The sequence below is a fragment of the Lepisma saccharinum genome, chromosome 29 (assembly GCF_977018435.1).
Source record: "Lepisma saccharinum chromosome 29, izLepSacc3.1, whole genome shotgun sequence".
NCBI classification, from domain to species: domain Eukaryota; kingdom Metazoa; phylum Arthropoda; class Insecta; order Zygentoma; family Lepismatidae; genus Lepisma; species Lepisma saccharinum.
Genome location: NC_139257.1, coordinates 46,473,410 through 46,492,390, shown reverse-complemented (window position 1 = coordinate 46,492,390; position 18,981 = coordinate 46,473,410). Strand labels below are relative to the sequence as shown.

At 38.1% G+C, this 18,981-nt stretch overlaps 1 protein-coding gene across 7 annotated transcripts in view; it reads left to right on the top strand.

The window, feature by feature from the left end:
- The first annotated feature begins 5,363 nt into the window (after positions 1 to 5,363).
- Positions 5,364 to 18,981, top strand: part of LOC145981216 (ABC transporter G family member 20-like) — a 54,285-nt gene continuing 40,667 nt past the window's right edge. The window contains exons 1-4 of one of the 7 annotated variants that reach the window (XM_083114351.1): positions 5,607 to 5,645; positions 6,945 to 7,032; positions 7,910 to 8,120; positions 14,939 to 15,098. In XM_083114351.1, the coding sequence (XP_082970477.1) occupies positions 7,936 to 8,120; positions 14,939 to 15,098 (345 nt within the window). In that variant the 5' untranslated portion in view covers positions 5,607 to 5,645; positions 6,945 to 7,032; positions 7,910 to 7,935. The other 6 variants (XM_083114355.1, XM_083114353.1, XM_083114350.1 and 3 more) reach the window with 6 other exon arrangements.

Genomic DNA, 18,981 nt, shown 5'->3' with positions numbered 1-18,981 from the left:
AGTATTTTTATTTGCATAAAATTTGAAGTTGTGGGCGGTAATTGCCCTCTGTTGGAACACTTAGCCGTCAATGTTTGCCCCCAGAACTCATTTCCGTCCAAGGTTGGGGGGCAATGCCCCCTGTGGTTGCGCCACTGGATGCTATCAAAAAAGGAGGACATTTACAGATTTCTAAGAAATCCGCCCGGACGCCGGACAGACACCTAAAAAGGAGGACATGTCCGGATAAAAGAGGACGTCTGGTCACCCTATACGACAATCACTTCTGAAGTTTACTGTAACGCTTTGTAGAAACTGAGAAGAGCCATCAAGAAGAATCGTCGTGGTCTGCTGACATCTGGGGTTGTGTTCATGCATGACAACGCTCGCCCTCACACTGCTCGGCGAACACAAGACCTTTTGCGCCAATTCAACTGGGACGTTTTTGATCATCCCCCGCACGATATTTATCGTGAGGACGATATATATCGCCGAGACAATATTTATCATGGGGACCATATATATATCGCCGATATGATATGTATTGCCGATATCACGATACGGAAAAAATATCGTATGATATGGTGTGTGATGATTAGAGCCCGGAAGTTCAGGCATTTATTTTCGTTAAAATAGGCAAGCAAAAAGGCATTCATAATGTGGAAAATAGGCACTAAAAATGAAAAAAGGCAAAATAAACCGAAAAAAAGGCACATTTGGAAGTCGCTTACTTTTATCTAAATTTCTGGCAAAATGTTAAAATCTACATTGGGAAGAGCATTTCAATTTTCACCAAATTCACGCACGTAACCATGTAACTTACCACTTAATTGCACACTAAATTTCGGAATGATGACAACTACACGATCCTTTCCCTCCAAAGTGTAGAACTAAACCAAAGATAGAGAACATGATTTTGGAATGCATGCAAAGGCCCTTGGGCATTAGTGCTGTTTCTTGTCAATAACCTCCTGACACGGACGTTGGACGTGATGACGTAATTGTGCAGATGTTCTGCAACAGGTTTTCAGCAGTCAATCATGCACAAGGAAATGTTAACCGAAAGGCAATATCCTAACTCAGCATGAAATACTTTTTTCTCACACTTTTCTCCTTCAGCATTTCGCTCTTTACGCATGCAACAGACATTAAAGGTTCATTTAAATACCCAACAATGCATTTCCACCCCCTTTTCTCTCCTTTCAACATCAAATGCCATGTGCTTTTAACGTGTTGGCTTACCGTAATGGTTAAAGCAGCTGACTGTGGTGTGGGAGGTTACGGGTTTGAAATCCTGTAAGGTCCAATATCTTTCAGCGTTGCAAACTGCCGTGAAAATGTGCAAAAAGTAGGATTTTCTATTGACGTCATAAAATTTTAATTCTCTGTCACCCTACACATTGCAACCAAAAAAAAAAATAGCCTCCTTCGACAATTCTGTGTACGTAGAGACTAAAAGTTCAGAGAAAGTTGTCGTAAACCAGGAATTGAGAGAAGTTTTGGGGCAAAAGTATGCTTTCGTTCATTTTTTCTCCACCCTGCACGATACCCCTCCCCCTCCTGCGTTTCTTCAGGTACGTGGTGTATTTCTTTCAACCGCAAAAACATGCCAATGGACCATGCTCTCTTGTGTTAAAGTCGTATTCATCTCCGACTTTTCATTAGCATTACCAACTTACAGCTATTCAAAATTCAAGGGACAGGACTTTGCGGACACACTGTATTAGCATATGTTTTCTAGCAGACATTTTCCCCCCGTATCATCGTCCTTTTTGTTTTGGGTTAAAACAATTGTAAAATTATAATTCTTGTTAATAAAAAAGCCATAGAAGTTGCGAGACATGAAACAGAATATAATTTTCTTTGTAATAACTATTCTTCTCGATATAATGTGTATGTATAAAATAGAGAACCCTATTTAATAGCCATGAGGAAAAGTATGATATCACGTAAAAAAAGGAGTCAGTTATTAATAACAACAATAAAAATAAAAGTACAGTCGCGTGGAATTATTACGTATTTTTCTTTATCAGATTCACAAGAATAAAGCACTGAAATTGTTAAAATTGCAAGTGACGTAAACAAGTGCTGTGAAAATTTTAAGGCTTTCTTGAGTTCCGATATCCTTTCTGTTGTTGACGATCGTCTTATTACAATTCTTGGTTTCAGAGCACTGATTATTTATCTATCATGTTCCGACATAATTTCTGAGGTTAAGATGAAATTAATCTTGAAATGTAATGTAATAACACGTTCATCATCAAATTCCCCATGTACACTGCTCTCCATAAATTAAGCAACAAATGGTGATCATCCAATAGAATCAAACACAAGGCCGGAGGGTGTACATATTTTATTTGTAACGAAAGAAACAAGTGTCCCACGCCTTACAGAACAGAAGAAACACAAAACAAGGTACACTCGTGGGCAAAAGAAATGAAATGTACGCATGGAGCATCACAGGTGGTAAACGTTGGAGACGGAAAGTGACCATTATCTGACACTAATAAGGGATATGATCACCGCGCGCAGCAATGCACGCCTCACAACGCCGCCGCATGCTGCCAATAAGGTTGTCCACCAACTCATTGGGTATGAGGATCCATTGTTGGGAGAGAGACAGTTGAAGGTCTTGGAGTGTTTGTGGAGGGGGCACAAGACCAGCGAGACGTCTCCCCAGAGCATCCCACATGTGTTCAATGGGGTTAGGGTCCGGGGAACGGGATGGCCCCACCATGCGTTGAATATGGTGTTCGTCCAAGAACCGATCGACTAGTCCTGCCCTATGGGGACGGGCATTATCGTCCTGCAGAATGAAGCCCGGACCTCGTTCTCGTGCGAATAGTTCCACATAACGTGCAAGGACCTCATCCCTATAGCGCTGACCTGTCATGGTGCCACGTGGGAGGATATAGAGGTCAGTACGTCCACCAATAGAAATGCCACCCCATACAAGCACACCTCCACCACCATATCTGTCCCTTTCAACAATATTGGAGGGATGGAAACGAGTTCCTGCCTCTCTCCAGACCAATCGGCGTCGCGAATCACTGTCCAGTGAGAATCTGGACTCATCAGTGAAGAGAACGGACTGCCACTGGTCCAGTGTCCAGTTCACATGTTCTCGTGCCCAACGTAAGCGGGCTGTCTTCTGACGCTGGGTGAGTGGTATACACAACACTGGTCTCCTGGCATACAACCCACCCTCGCGTAGTCGTCTGCGTACTGTACTCGTTGACATAGGCCGTCCTGTGGCAGCAATAGCCGCTGCACGCACTTGGGTAGCTGTTGCGGACCTGTTACGCCGACTTGTCAAACGGATATATCGGTCATCCCTGACCGATGTCACACGCGGTCGACCTCCACTGAAACTCCGCGATGCATTTTGCGTTCTCTGGAACTTGTTCCATAACCTACTGACAACTGAAGGATCGACATTGAGCCATCTGGCCATTTCGTCCTGACGCTGCCCTGCTTCTAGTCTACCGATGGCACGCCACCGTAATTCATCAGCCAAATGATGCCTGGTTGCCATATTCGACCCTTTCCGCACACTTGACTCACCTCTGCACTCTCCAGATAGAGACACACACCTCTTCCGTGAACGCGCGTCTTCGACTCCAATACCTGGTACGCCAGAAATCCGTGCGAGGGCACGATGATCGCACTTTATGACTCACCTGTTTTCCCTAACGCATTCGTTGCTTTCTTTCAGCGTGCCCACAACTCTTCTTCTCTTTTCTCCAACTGTTTTCTCTTTTATCTCACATTTTCTTGTTGTTGCTTAATTTCTGGAGGGCAGTGTATTTAAATGGGAGAACAATTGTCCATCAAAAGCGTGGGGACACAACAGGGGTGCTGCCACCTACGATAGTTTGCTTTGACCAGGCCCATTTGCTAAACACATTTTTGTTATCGATTTACACGACAAGTACTTATCTTCATTGAAAATAATAACGTTTGAATAGCCATCCTATAGCGCTCCAATGTAAAGCTTAGGGCAAACAGATGACGAACGAAATTCTTTAGGGACACAACAGGGGTGGCAACTCTAGCGGAAAAGTTTGGCCCATTCCCTCTGTCGTCCCTTCATGTGACTACCTTGCCTTTAGAAATTGCATCCTTGTTAATGAGCAATTCTACATGGAAATCAAAGTAAAGTAGGTAAAGAGCTCCCCTGTGCTTCACACCACGCCATGAAGGCGTATAGGGTGTGTGGAGTTAGGGCTCCACACTTTTTTGATTCCGACCGAAGGTTGGAGTGATGTGATCAGCACCACTCCCGTGGCCGCCATTACCCCCAGAGTTTCCTCCAGGTATGCGACGCTGGGTGGACGCCGGAGTCGCTTGACAACGGAAAAAATCCCGGTTCTCCCCCGCCGGGGATTGAACCCGGGTCTCTCGAATGGTAGTATGCTGCCACTATGTTTGATGGGAAACTATGGGAAACCAGCTGCCTGAAGAGATTGAACCGACGAAGCCCATTGGCTGAGATTTCTTTTGGAGCATTCGCTTTACTCGATTTCTTACTCCATTTATTCTTTACATTCTCATCTGTAAGGTATATGTTATATACGTATAGACGTATTCTCCGAAATCCCATCTTTACATTAATGTACGATGCACATCACAATTTTGTTTCGTAACTGCTGTTACAATAATTAGAGCTACCCCTTCCGAAGAAAATAGCATTGATCTGAATACGAAGAAAAGCACGTGTTTATTTGTTTGGACTCAGTCCCAGCGCGTCGTCTGCCATGACGTCACACTATTGGACTCCATACCGACCATCATGAACATCTATTTTTAAAAGAATAGATTAGTGTAAATTACGATTAAAGATTGAAATCAAGAAAACCAAAATTATCAGAGTTTATTTCTAGGGTCTCGACTCGTTTGCATTAAAATTGCAAAGTATGAATATAAAGTAAACTACAGTTACTAGCGGTGTGCGGGACAGATAGTTTTGGGTCGGGACGGGAAATATTTAAAATCCCGACATTCGGGACGGGAAAAATTCGTATTTTCTCGAATGCACAAAACGTCGAGAATTAACGACTTTTTAAAATGACCATTTGGTATTTCTCGACTACTCGGGATCCCGAGAAGTCGGGAAGTCATTTCCCGAAGTCGGGATCGGGAAGGGAAATTATTTTCCCGATCCCTGTCCCGACTTTTCGGGATCCCGCACACCCTTAGTGGTTACTTTATGGTACAAGGGTTTTTAAAAGTCAAAAGAGCGACAAATTTTGCAAATACTTATTAAGGACATATTTGCAAAATATGACTTAGAAATGTACATTATAACTAAATCAGAAAAATACACTTTGCTTCTTTCTACGCATTTAACATTTTTTTCTACCTATTGGATTAATCTCACTCAACAAACACCACCTGCTCATGCATATGAGAACAATCATTTATTTTTATTTTTTAAATCATGGCGCCAAGTTATATGGGCCCGAGCCCACCATATTATTTGTTATTATCATCATTAATTATCGTAATTTGTGGTGGAGTGCTTATTTTAATCAGTAAATAATAGATTTTTAAAAATTAAGTAAGGATGTTAAGACTTTTAGTGTGCATTCCATGGAAGGGTAGATTTATAAGATGTTTTGTGAATTTACAACTCAAGTGTTCAGTCCATGCAATGTTTTTTAAAAGTTGGTGTTCTTGATTTATATTATTCTAATATCTTGTGGTATAAAAGTATAAACAAAGGTAATGTTCCCATATTGATAAACTAAACCAAGGATTTTTCGTCCATAACTTTGAACTTCCCCAAATTTAGGGTTACCAGATTGCTATAAGGGAAAAGTAGGACATGGTGTCACAAAATGTAGGACATAAAACATTAGCAGTAAATAATACACATTTCTGGAATATGTTAGAAAGTAATGACACATTTGGAGTTAAAAACTCTTTGAAAGTATTTTGACCAGTACCAAACCTTTTACAAACCCTATGATAAATTAATTTCTCTCATGAGTCCTTTGTGCTGATATTAATTGAAGTACTCTCTTAACATTTGCATTATGACCTGGAATGGTAAACAAATATTCAACAATTAACATAACTTGAAATGGTTCCAGAAGTTTCATTTGGGATGTTTCAGTTCTAGTTCAATACCTTTGTTTCATATACCACCCCCTTCCCCTGCTTTATGATCTAAATATTGAATAAGAATGGGGATCAGCTTGAATTTTACTATTGAGCTTGGCATGCAGTCAGTCCATAGACTTGTAACTTGTATGATTTCTTTGTTTTACTGAAACATATTTTTCATAATTCATAGTATATGATGCTCAAAATGTAGGACATTTATGATACTTTTCAAATTCATCCCAGACACCAGACATATGGCTAAAATAATAATAATAATAATAATAATAATATATCTTTATTGAGCGGGCGAGGTTCAGCGTACGCTGTTCTCCCACCTAACCCTTGTCAGAACACAGTCTACAGTTACAAACGGTATATATATATCCAATAAGAAAAAAGAAAAATAATAATAATAATACAAATAATAGTAAATAAGTAAGAAAAAGAAAAAAGAAAAAACAAAAAAAACGCATGGATAATTTGAAATCAAATAAGAACTGTAAAGATACAATTAATGAGTATATGTATACACAAAAAGAAAAAATACATAAAACTAAATTCTAAATACAATTTTAAGTATATATATATATATATATATATATATATATATATATATATAGGCACAGACACATGTACACATAAATGCATATTAGTTAATGTTTGATGGTGCAAGAATAGAAATATTTGGCATGAAGTAATACCAAATTCTTACATTGACATTAATACATTGTGGGATGTATTTTTATTCGTGTGTGCTTCTAGATTCAAACTGTTTACATAATAGATAGTCCTTTGCTGTGGATTTAAGAGCATGCAGTGTTGATTGGTTAGTTATTGTTATGGGCAATTTATTCCAGGTTGAAACTGCATTTACCGAGAATGATGATTTGAAGGAGGCGGTACTGTGATGACATGTAAAAAGTTTGTTATGCCCTCGCGTGAAGTGTGAGTGTATTTGAGTGCCTACTTTAAGTTTTCTAAATAGATAATCTGGTTTACTTACTTTCAAAATTTTGTTTATGAAGGTGATATAGTGCAGATGCCTTCTTCTGTCCATTGTTAATATTTTCTTTGTGTTCAAATGAGGCAGGATATGTTCATATTTCCTTATGTTCAATGCAAATCGTATACAAGAATTTTGCATCACCTGAATTTTCCTTTTATCTCTGACTGAGACCCCAGGACCATAAACTACATCACAGTAATCAAAGAGTGACCACAATAAGAGCTCAACGAGCTTCAGTTTAACTTTTTCTGTTAGATAATTTTGAGACCTATATAAATTTCTGAGAATGTAGAATGATTTTCTACACAGTCCATTGATGTGTTCTGTCCAAGTGAGAGAACTATCAATCACCAAACCCAGGTTTTTAGATGTTGTTTTATGCGGTATGCACATCCCACGTATCTTCAAGTCTATGTCGTTATACTTGTCGTTCATAATTGTTTGTCTGTTCCCCAGTAGCATGTATGTGGATTTTTTTGGATTTAAAATCAGTGCATTGGAGTCACACCAGGTGGAAATTCTTTTTAATTCATCGTTGAGGACCATAACATCACGTCTAACTGTAATTGGCGTGGTAGGATATGTTCGAAAAAATAGGGGAGTCTGGTAACCCTAACCAAATTATTACTTTGAGTACATGTGTCCTGTTTTGAAGAAATAGCCCATTGACAAGTAACAAGTAACCATTAGAATATGTGAAATATATTCTTTTGTTCAAATGAAAAGCACATTTAACACAAATACAATTAAATATGTCACTGTTTCTCTAGTTAAACATTAAATTAAATTATATTTATATTATGATACTTTCTACAGGAAAAGTGTTGTAAATAAAGAATATAATGCACCTGCTTAATACTCTATCGGATCGGCTGTTCCACTCTCAAATTGACAGACCCGAAAGGAGACACACCTATCCAAGCAGTTTGGCAGTGGAGTTAATTGATATTCATAAGCACTTTGGACGAAGGGCCAGTACAAGATCAGTGATATGTGGACTCAATATGTCAGTTGAAAGAGGTGAAATGTAAGTGTCATAATTTTTTCCATGATTTATCTATATTGTTTAAACAGCAATTAGTATTTCAGGGTTCACAGCTTCATCATTTTGAACTACTCCACTCAAATAAACTTTTTGGTAATATGGCTTATGTTTAACCTTTTTACACCTTTATAATATGAAATACAAGGTGTTTTTAAATATATAACTGTTGCCAGTGGTCAGAAGTAGCACACTACTTGTAGCATCGCTACAGTAGCTAGCTACAAAATTTGTAGCTGTAGCTGTAGCGATGCTACATTTTGAAAATTGTAGTTGTAGGGTTAGCGAAGCTACGAAATTCCTGTAGTTGTAGCGCAAATTTCGCTACAGCTACATTTTTTCTAAGCATTTTGATGTGAATTTTGAATGTGGCAACAGCGTCAGAAAAAATCGACAATAACTCTTAATTTTGCAGGAGGTTCATAAAGACAAAGTCAATTACATGGAAATACAGATTATAATCTATATTGTAGATTATTGATATCTGCATGTTATTTAATTAGTATCTGGTGTAAGAGACACCAAAATGTCATTAATTGCTGTGTAAAATACAACTAGCAGTGCAAAAATGAGCGATGGATTTTCCACTGCTCTGACAAAGGAATAGTGCCAGCAATAAATGGCTCAGTACATTAACAGCATTGATCATTGTCAGTATTGTTACAAGAATGATAGAGTTTCTGGAATTAGAATGATTTTTGCGATAATATTTGTTCACAAATTTAAAATTACAATACGTTTAGAACACTCGGGTTTACACGACAGTTGCAACAATATATTGTATCAAGTACGTACGAGTTATTGACTTTCCTGCAGAAACTACAATTTTCTTTAGTTAATATATGTAGTTTTCAAATTTATGTATTTCTCCTACTTTTGCGTCACTTTTCTGTAACTTTTGCTAATCATAACATCATCATCATCCTTCGCTGTTTCCTGCCTTTGGCTGGGTCGGCATAGAAGTCGAGCCTCTCCATTTTTTCCTGGTCTTCCACCACTCCTCTCTTTCCATGGTGTTCCAATCTTGTCTCTTCTCCTAACACAGTCCACTATCTGCTCTTTCCACCGACATCTTGGTCTCCCCCTTGGCCTTATTCCCACTCCTTGTGCATTGTAAGCTCTTACTGGCAGTCTTTCTGCATGCATCCTCTTCATGTGTCCGAACCACCTCATCTGTGCCTGATCTATCCTGTCCTGAAGCTTCACCACACCCACTGTCTGTCGGATCTCCTCATTCCTTATTCTATCCCTTCTAGTCTTCTCCCATAGACTCCTTAAAAATTTCATCTCCACTGCCTGCATCTTCTTTTTGTCTCTCTATGTCACGTAATTATTGGCACATAGAATGTGCTATGTGTTACCTTCTTTCATTTCATAGGTACATCCCTGTTCCATATTAATCCTCGAACACTTTGATATAGTCCACCACCCATTTGTCCTCTTCTGTTTACCTCCTCATCTATTCTTTAACTTTTCTCAATCATGACAATGAGGATGAATGGTTTATTTAATTATTCTCTTACCTATAGTCGCTTTCTGCTACTTTCGGCTAATTGTGAGAAAACTAGGAAGAATGAATGATGAGCAGTGTGGGGAATGGAGGAGCAGGAGGATCCCATCCTCCCAACTTGGCGTCTTTCCTAGTTTTTGTTTTGAGTCCATTTTATGCATAGATAAGCTGATCGAGACTGGATCCGAGCCACCATGTGCCTCCGCTGGGTATCGAACCTGGAGCCCTTTTGTAAACAAAGGACCCCAGGTACTTTTAATTTAAAATGCTGCCTTCATATCATTCTTTTAAAAAATGAAATATTTATTCTCAAGAAAAATATGTTGATGTGAACATAAATACGTAATCCTACCAAATTTCATTTGTGTATAGTTGTAATCATTAATTTGGGTAACACCCTAATTGCAATATTCATATATCAAATTTGAATTGAAATGCCACTTGCATAGGTATGTTATTCTCAAGAACTATAGTACAAATAAGTAACTGAAGTAACACTGCTATCAAAATTATCGAATGACGGGAATCATGATAATAAATAACAGAATCTATTGACCAGTAGTAGGGGATTTTTTTAATATCCACATTGTTGTTTTTAAGTTTTTTTATGTAGAAGTAGCTGAAAAAGTAGCGAAGTAGCGAGTAGCAAACAGGAGTAGCGTAGCGAGCTACTTTTTGGTAAATGTAGCTGTAGCTGTAGCGAAGCTACATTTTGGAAGAGTAGCTGTAGCTAAGCTACTTTTAAAATGTAGTGTTCTGATCACTGACTGTTGCATACTTTGCTAGTTTATTTGCACTTCTTAGCATTGAATAATTGGTATCTGCTGTTCATATGATTGCAACAATAATTCTTTGTGTGCATCCAAAGAGTTGGGTATTTCATTTTTTTACTATAGTTAGGTATCAGTATTTGATGGGGGTGATGGAGAATTTCCCTCCTTCCACCACCCCATCCCCCCAAAGCTCCTCTTTTTGGCGCTTTTTATTTATGTGCATGTGTGTAAAAGTGGATCAAAGGAAGGAGAGCCACAAGAGATAAATAAGAAGTAAAAAGGAAAGAGGAAACATTCACATCATCTTTCTTCTCTCTCCAACTGAAGATGTGGCACGCAGCCACAAAACATTTTGTCCATTGTCTGGTGAGTGTTTCCATTTTCCTTACATACATATATGAATATTATGTAACATATAATATCCTGTTGATTCAAGAGTAGTTATTGGAATTCCCACCCCACATTCTTTTTTCAAACGGCACACTGGCTACAGGGGTGATTGTAATTTTGATCTGAGTGCCTTGTTATATGATTTTTGATCATTGTACTGAAGGATGTAGAAGGTGACTTTTAAGAAAGGTAAAATATCTTGAAATAATAACAATACATATATGGATGAAAAAAGATGCTGAAATGCTAAAGCATCCACTACTACACAGTAACATTGCATATGAAATGATCTATGCATCTACAGGCAACTGTCTGTTCATGTTCAAATACATGCAGAATGAAGACCACATTTAGGGGTGTGCGACATGTATGGGACCTCGTGCTACAGATATATGCGTCCATCTTGCTATGCAAGTGCAGTGACATTGGAATAGAAGAAAGCAAATAACCTGCATTAGAAATATACTTTCATTTGTAATCAGCATACGGTATGTAGGGAAACCTGTCCTAAAATGACATACTCAGATAAAATGACATACCTTGAGTTTCTCGTTACTGCCGCAAGGGACAGTACTTTTCAGTCTCTGATTGTGTACTGTAGTAGACAACAAAGAACCTGTGTGAGTGGCGGTGCCATTGTGTAAAGGATTTCGGAATAGGAGCGTAATCCTTAAATACGGAGTTGTAAATGTTTGAGGTGATCATTGTTTGATGCCAGATTTCTACAATTACAATAAGCGAGCCAACATTTGTATAAATAAGGTAAGGAATTAGTTATATTGTGCATATTATAAACCCATTGTAAAATCTTGCAAGTATTCATAAACGCTAGCATTTACACACCTGTTTGAGGTTATGACAGAGGGTAAAATGACATACTCTTAACTAGGATAAAATGACATAGTATGTCATTTTACCAGAGTAAATATTTTTGTGGACCTACACATTTAATAGGAATTCTATTATTGCCAAGGCGTAAAATCTGTAAATGTTGAAAGTTGTTCAATGTGTAAATAATACCAGTAATGGCTACAGTTAATTAAATAAATCACTATTGCAACTGAATTATTGTAGATATTATGGAAAGCAGACTGAAAATGTTTCTTTTTTATTATTTTAGGCTCCAGAAATAATGGTTGGAGAGTATGTAAGAAAAACTGACAGACAGTCATGGCATAAGGACACTATGCAATGTGCTACAAATGCAATAAACAATGGGGAAATGGGTTGGCAACGTGCATCCAAGACATTCTGCGTTCCCCAGGCTATGCTGCGGATGAGAGTGCAGGGGAAAAACAAGCAGGTGGTTGGAGTTGATAAAGGATTGGGTCGTTACCAAACAACTTTTTTGCCGGTGGGACCCAGCCAGGAATTGATACACCTGAAACTGAGGCTGAATCATAATCATCTCCAGCTTTGACTCCTGTCATCGAAATTGCACAATCTTTTCCTCCACCATCTGCAATGCCATCACCTTGCGGTACCACATCTGTAACTGCAACTTCATCACCCTCATTGCTCAGGCCAATCGACATATCACCACTACCCTCTACACCCCAGGCCAGGTCCTCCAAAAAAAGGAAGCATGAGGGACCACAAGTCTTAACAGGTAGCCCTTTTATCACCGAAGTGAAGACAAAAGTTGCAGAGAAGAAACTATTAGAATCAAGACAGGCAGCTCGACAAGCCAATATTAAACTTCAGTTTGATGATAATGACGATGATGATTCTGAGCTACATGATAGTGATGACGATGTGCCATGCATCTATTGCAACGACTTATTCAGTCATTCGAAACCTAAGGAAACATGGCTGAAGTGCATACAATGTTCATTGTGGGCGCACAATGAGTATGCTGGTGCACCAAAGACATCAAGGACATTTACTTGCGATTTATGCAAGAAAAAATTTCAATTACGTGTTATATGAATGAGTATGTAAGATTCAATTACGTGTTATAAATGGGTATGTCATTTTATCTAAGTACCTCAGGTAAAATGACACACTGTTGCATTTTTCAAAAAACCTTTGTAAAGATCATATAACATAACATATATTATTTTTAACTGTACCATATAAAAGGTAATGCTTTGAGTTCTTAATATGTTAAAAATAAACAAAGAGTTGCAATTAATGCACTTGCTACAGCATTTTTTCCTTACCGTATGTCATTTTAGGACAGGTTCCCCTGCGGGGTCTGACAATTGAGTAATTGTAATTGTAATTGTAATTTATTCTTGTTCTGTTGACTACATTGTAGATATTTCTATCTGCAGCAGTATAGAGCACGTCATTTGTTACATATAACATTAGGTAGCATGATTTCAGTACAAATACATCCACTTGATTACTTATTTGGGATGCAGTATGATTAAAGTTACAAGTATATATTATTACATATCGGTTTGATCACATACATGGCATATAGCAGTTATGGTTACAAATATATATTACATACCCTTGATAACATATTTGAATTTTGAATTTGAATTTTATTTTTCTTCCGTTGACCCTTGTTTAAAAGGGCATGGAAAACGTCAAGATACATAATGAAATAATAATTAGTTAAGTACATCATAACAAAAAAGAAGAAACATTGTGTAGTACATTACATCACTACACCAAAGTAAAAATGAAAAAATACACTTCATTACACTACAATAAAAATAAAAAACACATTATCATTGTTGCATGATTGAAATAAGAATACAATTAAAATACATATTTTTTAGTACATTGGCCTTGTATTTAGTACATTGGCCTTGTATTGTCTTGTTCCATGAATTCTCCGATACTGTAGAGAGCTCTATCTGCCAAATATTTTTTTATTGTTTGTATTTGTTTATCTTTTGGAGATATCAGTTTTATGTCATGAGGCAGCTGGTTGTAGAATATTTTTCCGGCATTCATTGGTGATTGTTTTGAGATATTGAGTCTGTGTTGGTTCTGGTAATAATTATCTTTCCCCCTTGTATTGTGGTTGTGTAATTGGTTATTTTTAGTCATGCTTCCAGTATTTAGAACAAACGTTATAGCCTTATAGTTGTATAGGGAGTATATTGTCATTATTTGTTTGGGATGTAGATCAGCATAATTGAGTTACAAATGTATATTACATACCCTTGATTACACATTTGGGATATAGGGCCTCCCCGATGGCGCAGTGGTAGCGTCATTGCCTTGTAATCTCATCCTAGAAAAAGTGCTACATACCTCATTGCTGAATATCACTATGGTCACCGAAGTACACACCAACGCCAGCACCGAATTAACCCTTCAAAGCAATTTTGGAACTTTTTCTTGCTTCTGAAATGGGCATCAGAGCTGTCATCATTCTTTAATGTCCTGAATGTCATCAAAATGTCTTCCTTTTAATATTTTCTTCATTTTCAGGTATGGGGGGGGGGGGGGCATGATTTCTTTATCAGGCCACAACATCATATTGACTCTACTTTCCACACACCTTTCTCATGCCAAGATATTCCTAACTGTTTCTCTATCTATATTACTTGGTCTGCTTTGCTTCTCACAATCAGCCAATGATTTTGATGCACAGTTCAATGAATTTTGCAATGTTTTTGCCATTTCTGCTCGTTACTGGCTGTCCTGGCCTCTCTTCATCAGTGATGCTTTCTCTTCCCATAGAAAGTTTAGCAAGAAATTTAGTAATGTTTGTTCATTGCTCTAATTCAAACTCTGACATTCTCGCGACGGCACACAAAAACATGCAACAACAATAATGATCGGAATGAGGAAGATAAGATGAAATGAAAACACAACAAATCACTCCCTGTCCTGCACTAGAACCTAGAAATTTGGGCAGCAATACATAGTTTTAGTATATAATTTTACAAGAAATGTGAGTTGTCTCCATTTTCAATTTCAAAATATACAGGTCTTGCGATTATAGTTCACACCGGTCCTTGTGTTTTGTAATGCAGAACTATATGGTATGGAAAACTCTTTCCACACATTAGCTGAAGTAAGTATTTAGTTCACATCACTTACATATATCTGTTGTGAATTTGAGTAACGAAGAATAGGTTGAAAATGGCAGTCAATTATTGACTATTAACACCAATTCATGTAATAAAAGTATTTTGTCTATGAGGTTGTTTGTTCATTTCCAGATATGGACTGTTGGGTCCCAGTGGATGTGGCAAAACCACACTTCTCAACATTGCTCTGGGGCGATTACGGCCCAATAATGGGAATGTTTTTGTTTTTGGTCATGTACCAGGAAATCCAAAATGTGGGATTCCAGGTCGAAGGGTAGGATATATGCCTCAGGTAAATATAAATGGTTTTCCACAAGAAAGCCCACATTGTATTTCTAAATTTGCAAGATATTTGAGTTGCACTGATTTGGTACATTAGCTTCTAGCAATCAGTATGTGCAGTAAGTGCAACCCCATGCATTCACACCAGGGTTTTATAATGGTATCTCAAATGCTTAGGTGCTAAATTTGGAAATCCAGTTGTCAGCATAAAAAGCAAAATAAGAAAAGCATTGTGTTGAACAATTTGCAATGTCGCTATTTGTATATACCGTGCGTCCATTTCGATCTGCAGCCGAGAGATCGGGAGAAGCGTGGCGGGCGGCACTGACGGAGATGCCGACATTTGCGACCTGAAATGCCCGCTTATTTTTATGGACATATGCAGACATTTATATAAATATTGCAAAACGAGCACTAACCTGTGTTATAAGAGTATGGTTTTAATTTTAGTAGCTTAGTGACTGTATGTGCCGATGATTTTGACACGCCCACCTCTTGTGAAACACGGCGTAGAGGTTTGTTTGGAGAACGTTCTAACGCTGCACCAATATAATCGAGTTTTGCTTCGGTTAGAATCCGTCGTTTTTGCTTAGGTGTTTTAAAATTTAACGATACAGTTTCTCGTAATTTAAGGACAAGATGTCTAACCGTATCTCTGTGTGGAGTTGAAACGCATGGGAATTTCTGTACAAATTGCCTACACACGTCTCGACACGAGTTTGTTTTCACGTAGGTACGTGTCATACATAAAAAAATCTTTGTTCTAACGTGAATCTTGCGGCTGGCATTCCAATCGTCTCACTGACACGTCACACATACACACTACAATAACACAAACAAGTAACTGCAAGTAACCAAGAATAACACTCTTGCGCACAGTACGAAATTAACACGCTCTTGGTTTACATTGCTCGCCACTATATTTACAACTCTGTCTTCATCTAGTCGCGAAGGAACAAAAAACTCGAGCTCGGAGATTTCGGATTGCAAGGAAGCTCACGAACACTATTGACTTTTAACGGTTTCTTCTACAGCGTAATCTTGATACAGTGTTGCACATTCAAAACCTCCAAACGATCCCCATCGGCACAAAACTCTTTCAAGGATATAAACTTAAGCAGGACGTTACTGGTCAAAACTATGATTAAAATGTTTTATTATCTGTGGCTCTTAACATCGTTTCTAAAGCGTATTTATTTGTGCATATAAGAGCAGAACTTGGATGAATTACAGAAGAACTTTTGCGTGTTATAACACAGGTTAGTGATCGTCTTGCAATATTTATATAAATGTCTGCATATGTCTATAAAAATAAGCGGGCATTACAGGCCGCAAATGTCGGCATCTCCGTCAGCGCCGCCCGCCACGCTTCTCCCGATCTCTCGGCTGCAGATCGAAATGAACGCACGGTATATGTGTGTGTCGACTCTGGGTTTATGTCTATGAGTTTGTTCATTCATCTAATCATTATACACCCTCATCATTGTAATCTGCCTACAGAGGTAGTAAGGTGAAGTTGAATAATCCAACCAGTGGCGGCTCCTGGTGAGCTAAATTGGTGGGGCGACATTCCGTCAACATGGAATGTGAGTTTAGGTGATGAATTTTTAATTTAATTAGCAGCTAAAGTGATAATAAATTGTGATAGTAATTTTTATCTAATATAATGTTTTATAAATTAACAACACCTATAATTTAGCAGTAACAAAGATCATGAAAGGTGGAAGGAGAACAGAATGCTAGCAGATTGAGCTTCAGCATTCTCTAACTTAACATAACACAGAAGGGAAGTGGCCAGACAACTTTGCCACACTATTGGGCATTTTTAGTAACCTGCTAATCAAAAAATATATTTTATATCTACATGTTGTAAACTATGTCATTGTAATCCAAATGTACTTTCCACTGAACACATAGAAAAATAAAAACAACACATACGTGTGATAATTTTGCAAGTAACAAAAACCCAGCCTACATGGCGTAGTGTTGAGCACAGCATGCTACGACACCAGGGGTTTGAATCCTGGCCTCAGCATGGGCTTTCTTTACGAATCTCTCTTCATCAATTTCATTGTATCAACACTCATGCTCATCGTTGCAATTAGCCAAAGTGGCATAAAAGCAACGTTAAACAACAAAAATCAAACAAGAGTGCCGATAATTTATTTTTACCTCATTGGATATTATGTTATTTATTGCTGAACACTTGTGTCATAAGTGAATAAAGATATATGATACGGAATGATTTTTTCAACTATTGGTTTTCATAATGTTCTTGCATCTGGCAACTCTTCATTGTGTAAAGTTCTGGGAAGAGAAGGCAGTGTTGGCTAGAAGTTTGGATTTGGGACGATGAACCTGTCATCCTCCAATGCACGTTACTCTCCCCATCAACATCGCCTCACCCTGCTCCTCTGCTGGTATCACCAGAGAATGCTTGCAGACATGTGCGTGGAGTTCAGCAAACTGCCAGACTTCTCTTGCTGTAAAAGCTGTGTTGCCCCAGTCGAATTAGTTCATGTTACCATTTGTAAAGCAGGAAATCAACATCTGCGCGAGCTTACATTATCTGTGACTTGCACAAGATTAAGAATGTTTGAGAATTAATCTGCGTTTCTTAAAAGCAACAAAATTAATAATTATGTAAACGTTTTTGGCATTTGAAAAATATATTAGGAAGGTATGTTATTTTCAACTTTGATAATTTTATGTAAATGTAAAATTCTAAATAGCATGATGTAATTATGTAAATCCATAGTTACATGTAAATATCAACCAAGTTTCCTTGTTTTTTTGTAAATAACTGTGTAGTATAAAAGGAAGCCAGTTTTCTGTATATTTGGGCTTTCTTATCCTATTGCTGGTATCACAAGTTTACCTTGTAGGGAGAACTACCCAGTTTTCGGACGCTGCAATTTGCTTGGGCTAGTTTCTCATAACCTGCTGCTTCAGCTCTAGTTGCTTGCGATACCAAAGCAATTGTGAATAATCTTGGAAGGGTTACCCATTTCAGATTTGTCATCAAATCTGCATCAGTTAACGTAAATCTAAGATTGCCAGGGATTAAGTATCATTGTACATTGTGCATTATTGATAATAAACCAATCTTTAATGGAAGGAAGTTCCATACCTTTTCGTTACTAAGAAAACTTAAGAAAGGTATAAAATCCGACACCAGTGACCCAGTCAAGGGCTACACTTTAGTTACCCAATTAAACTAACTGAGAAGTCCGATCCAGGGTAACTTAGTAACCAGACCTAAGCCCTAGAGGACCAGTGTAGATGCGTGTCAAAGCCAAGTTTCATATTCCTGCACAGTCGCCTGCAAACTTCACAATTTTCATGTAAGAAAAGAAATACAAACCCGAGTAACCAACAATCTGCAGGCAACGTAATATTTGCAATACAGACAATGAGAAAACTTTTAAACACATATGGAACTCTTCCATATCTATGTGCAAATTTTACAGCACATTTTTAATTGAAAATAAGCACAAAGTAGCATACCAAGGATATGAATCCAGGACCTAGAGTTTCACAACTCTTCATGCTCACCACACAAAGTTAGGCATTATTGGGATTTTTATGATAGTCAAAATGACAACCTTTCCTTGCATTTTATGAATTGTAATCAATTTTGAAATCTGATTCAAATGTCATATGCAGCTCCAAAAGAAATACCTAACCTAAAACAAAACAAACCTATGGTGCTTCGGCTAGTTTTCGGGCCATGGCCTCCACAACTGGGGTTTTGAAACAATGTGCACTTTAGGGGGTGGGGTTGTCAGCCCCACGCCCAACCCCCAACCTGGAGGACCACGTCTTTGATTTTGGGGTTTCCATCCCCTAGGATGGTTGCTTTTCATAGCTCCAGAGTCCACCCTACCCCTGGT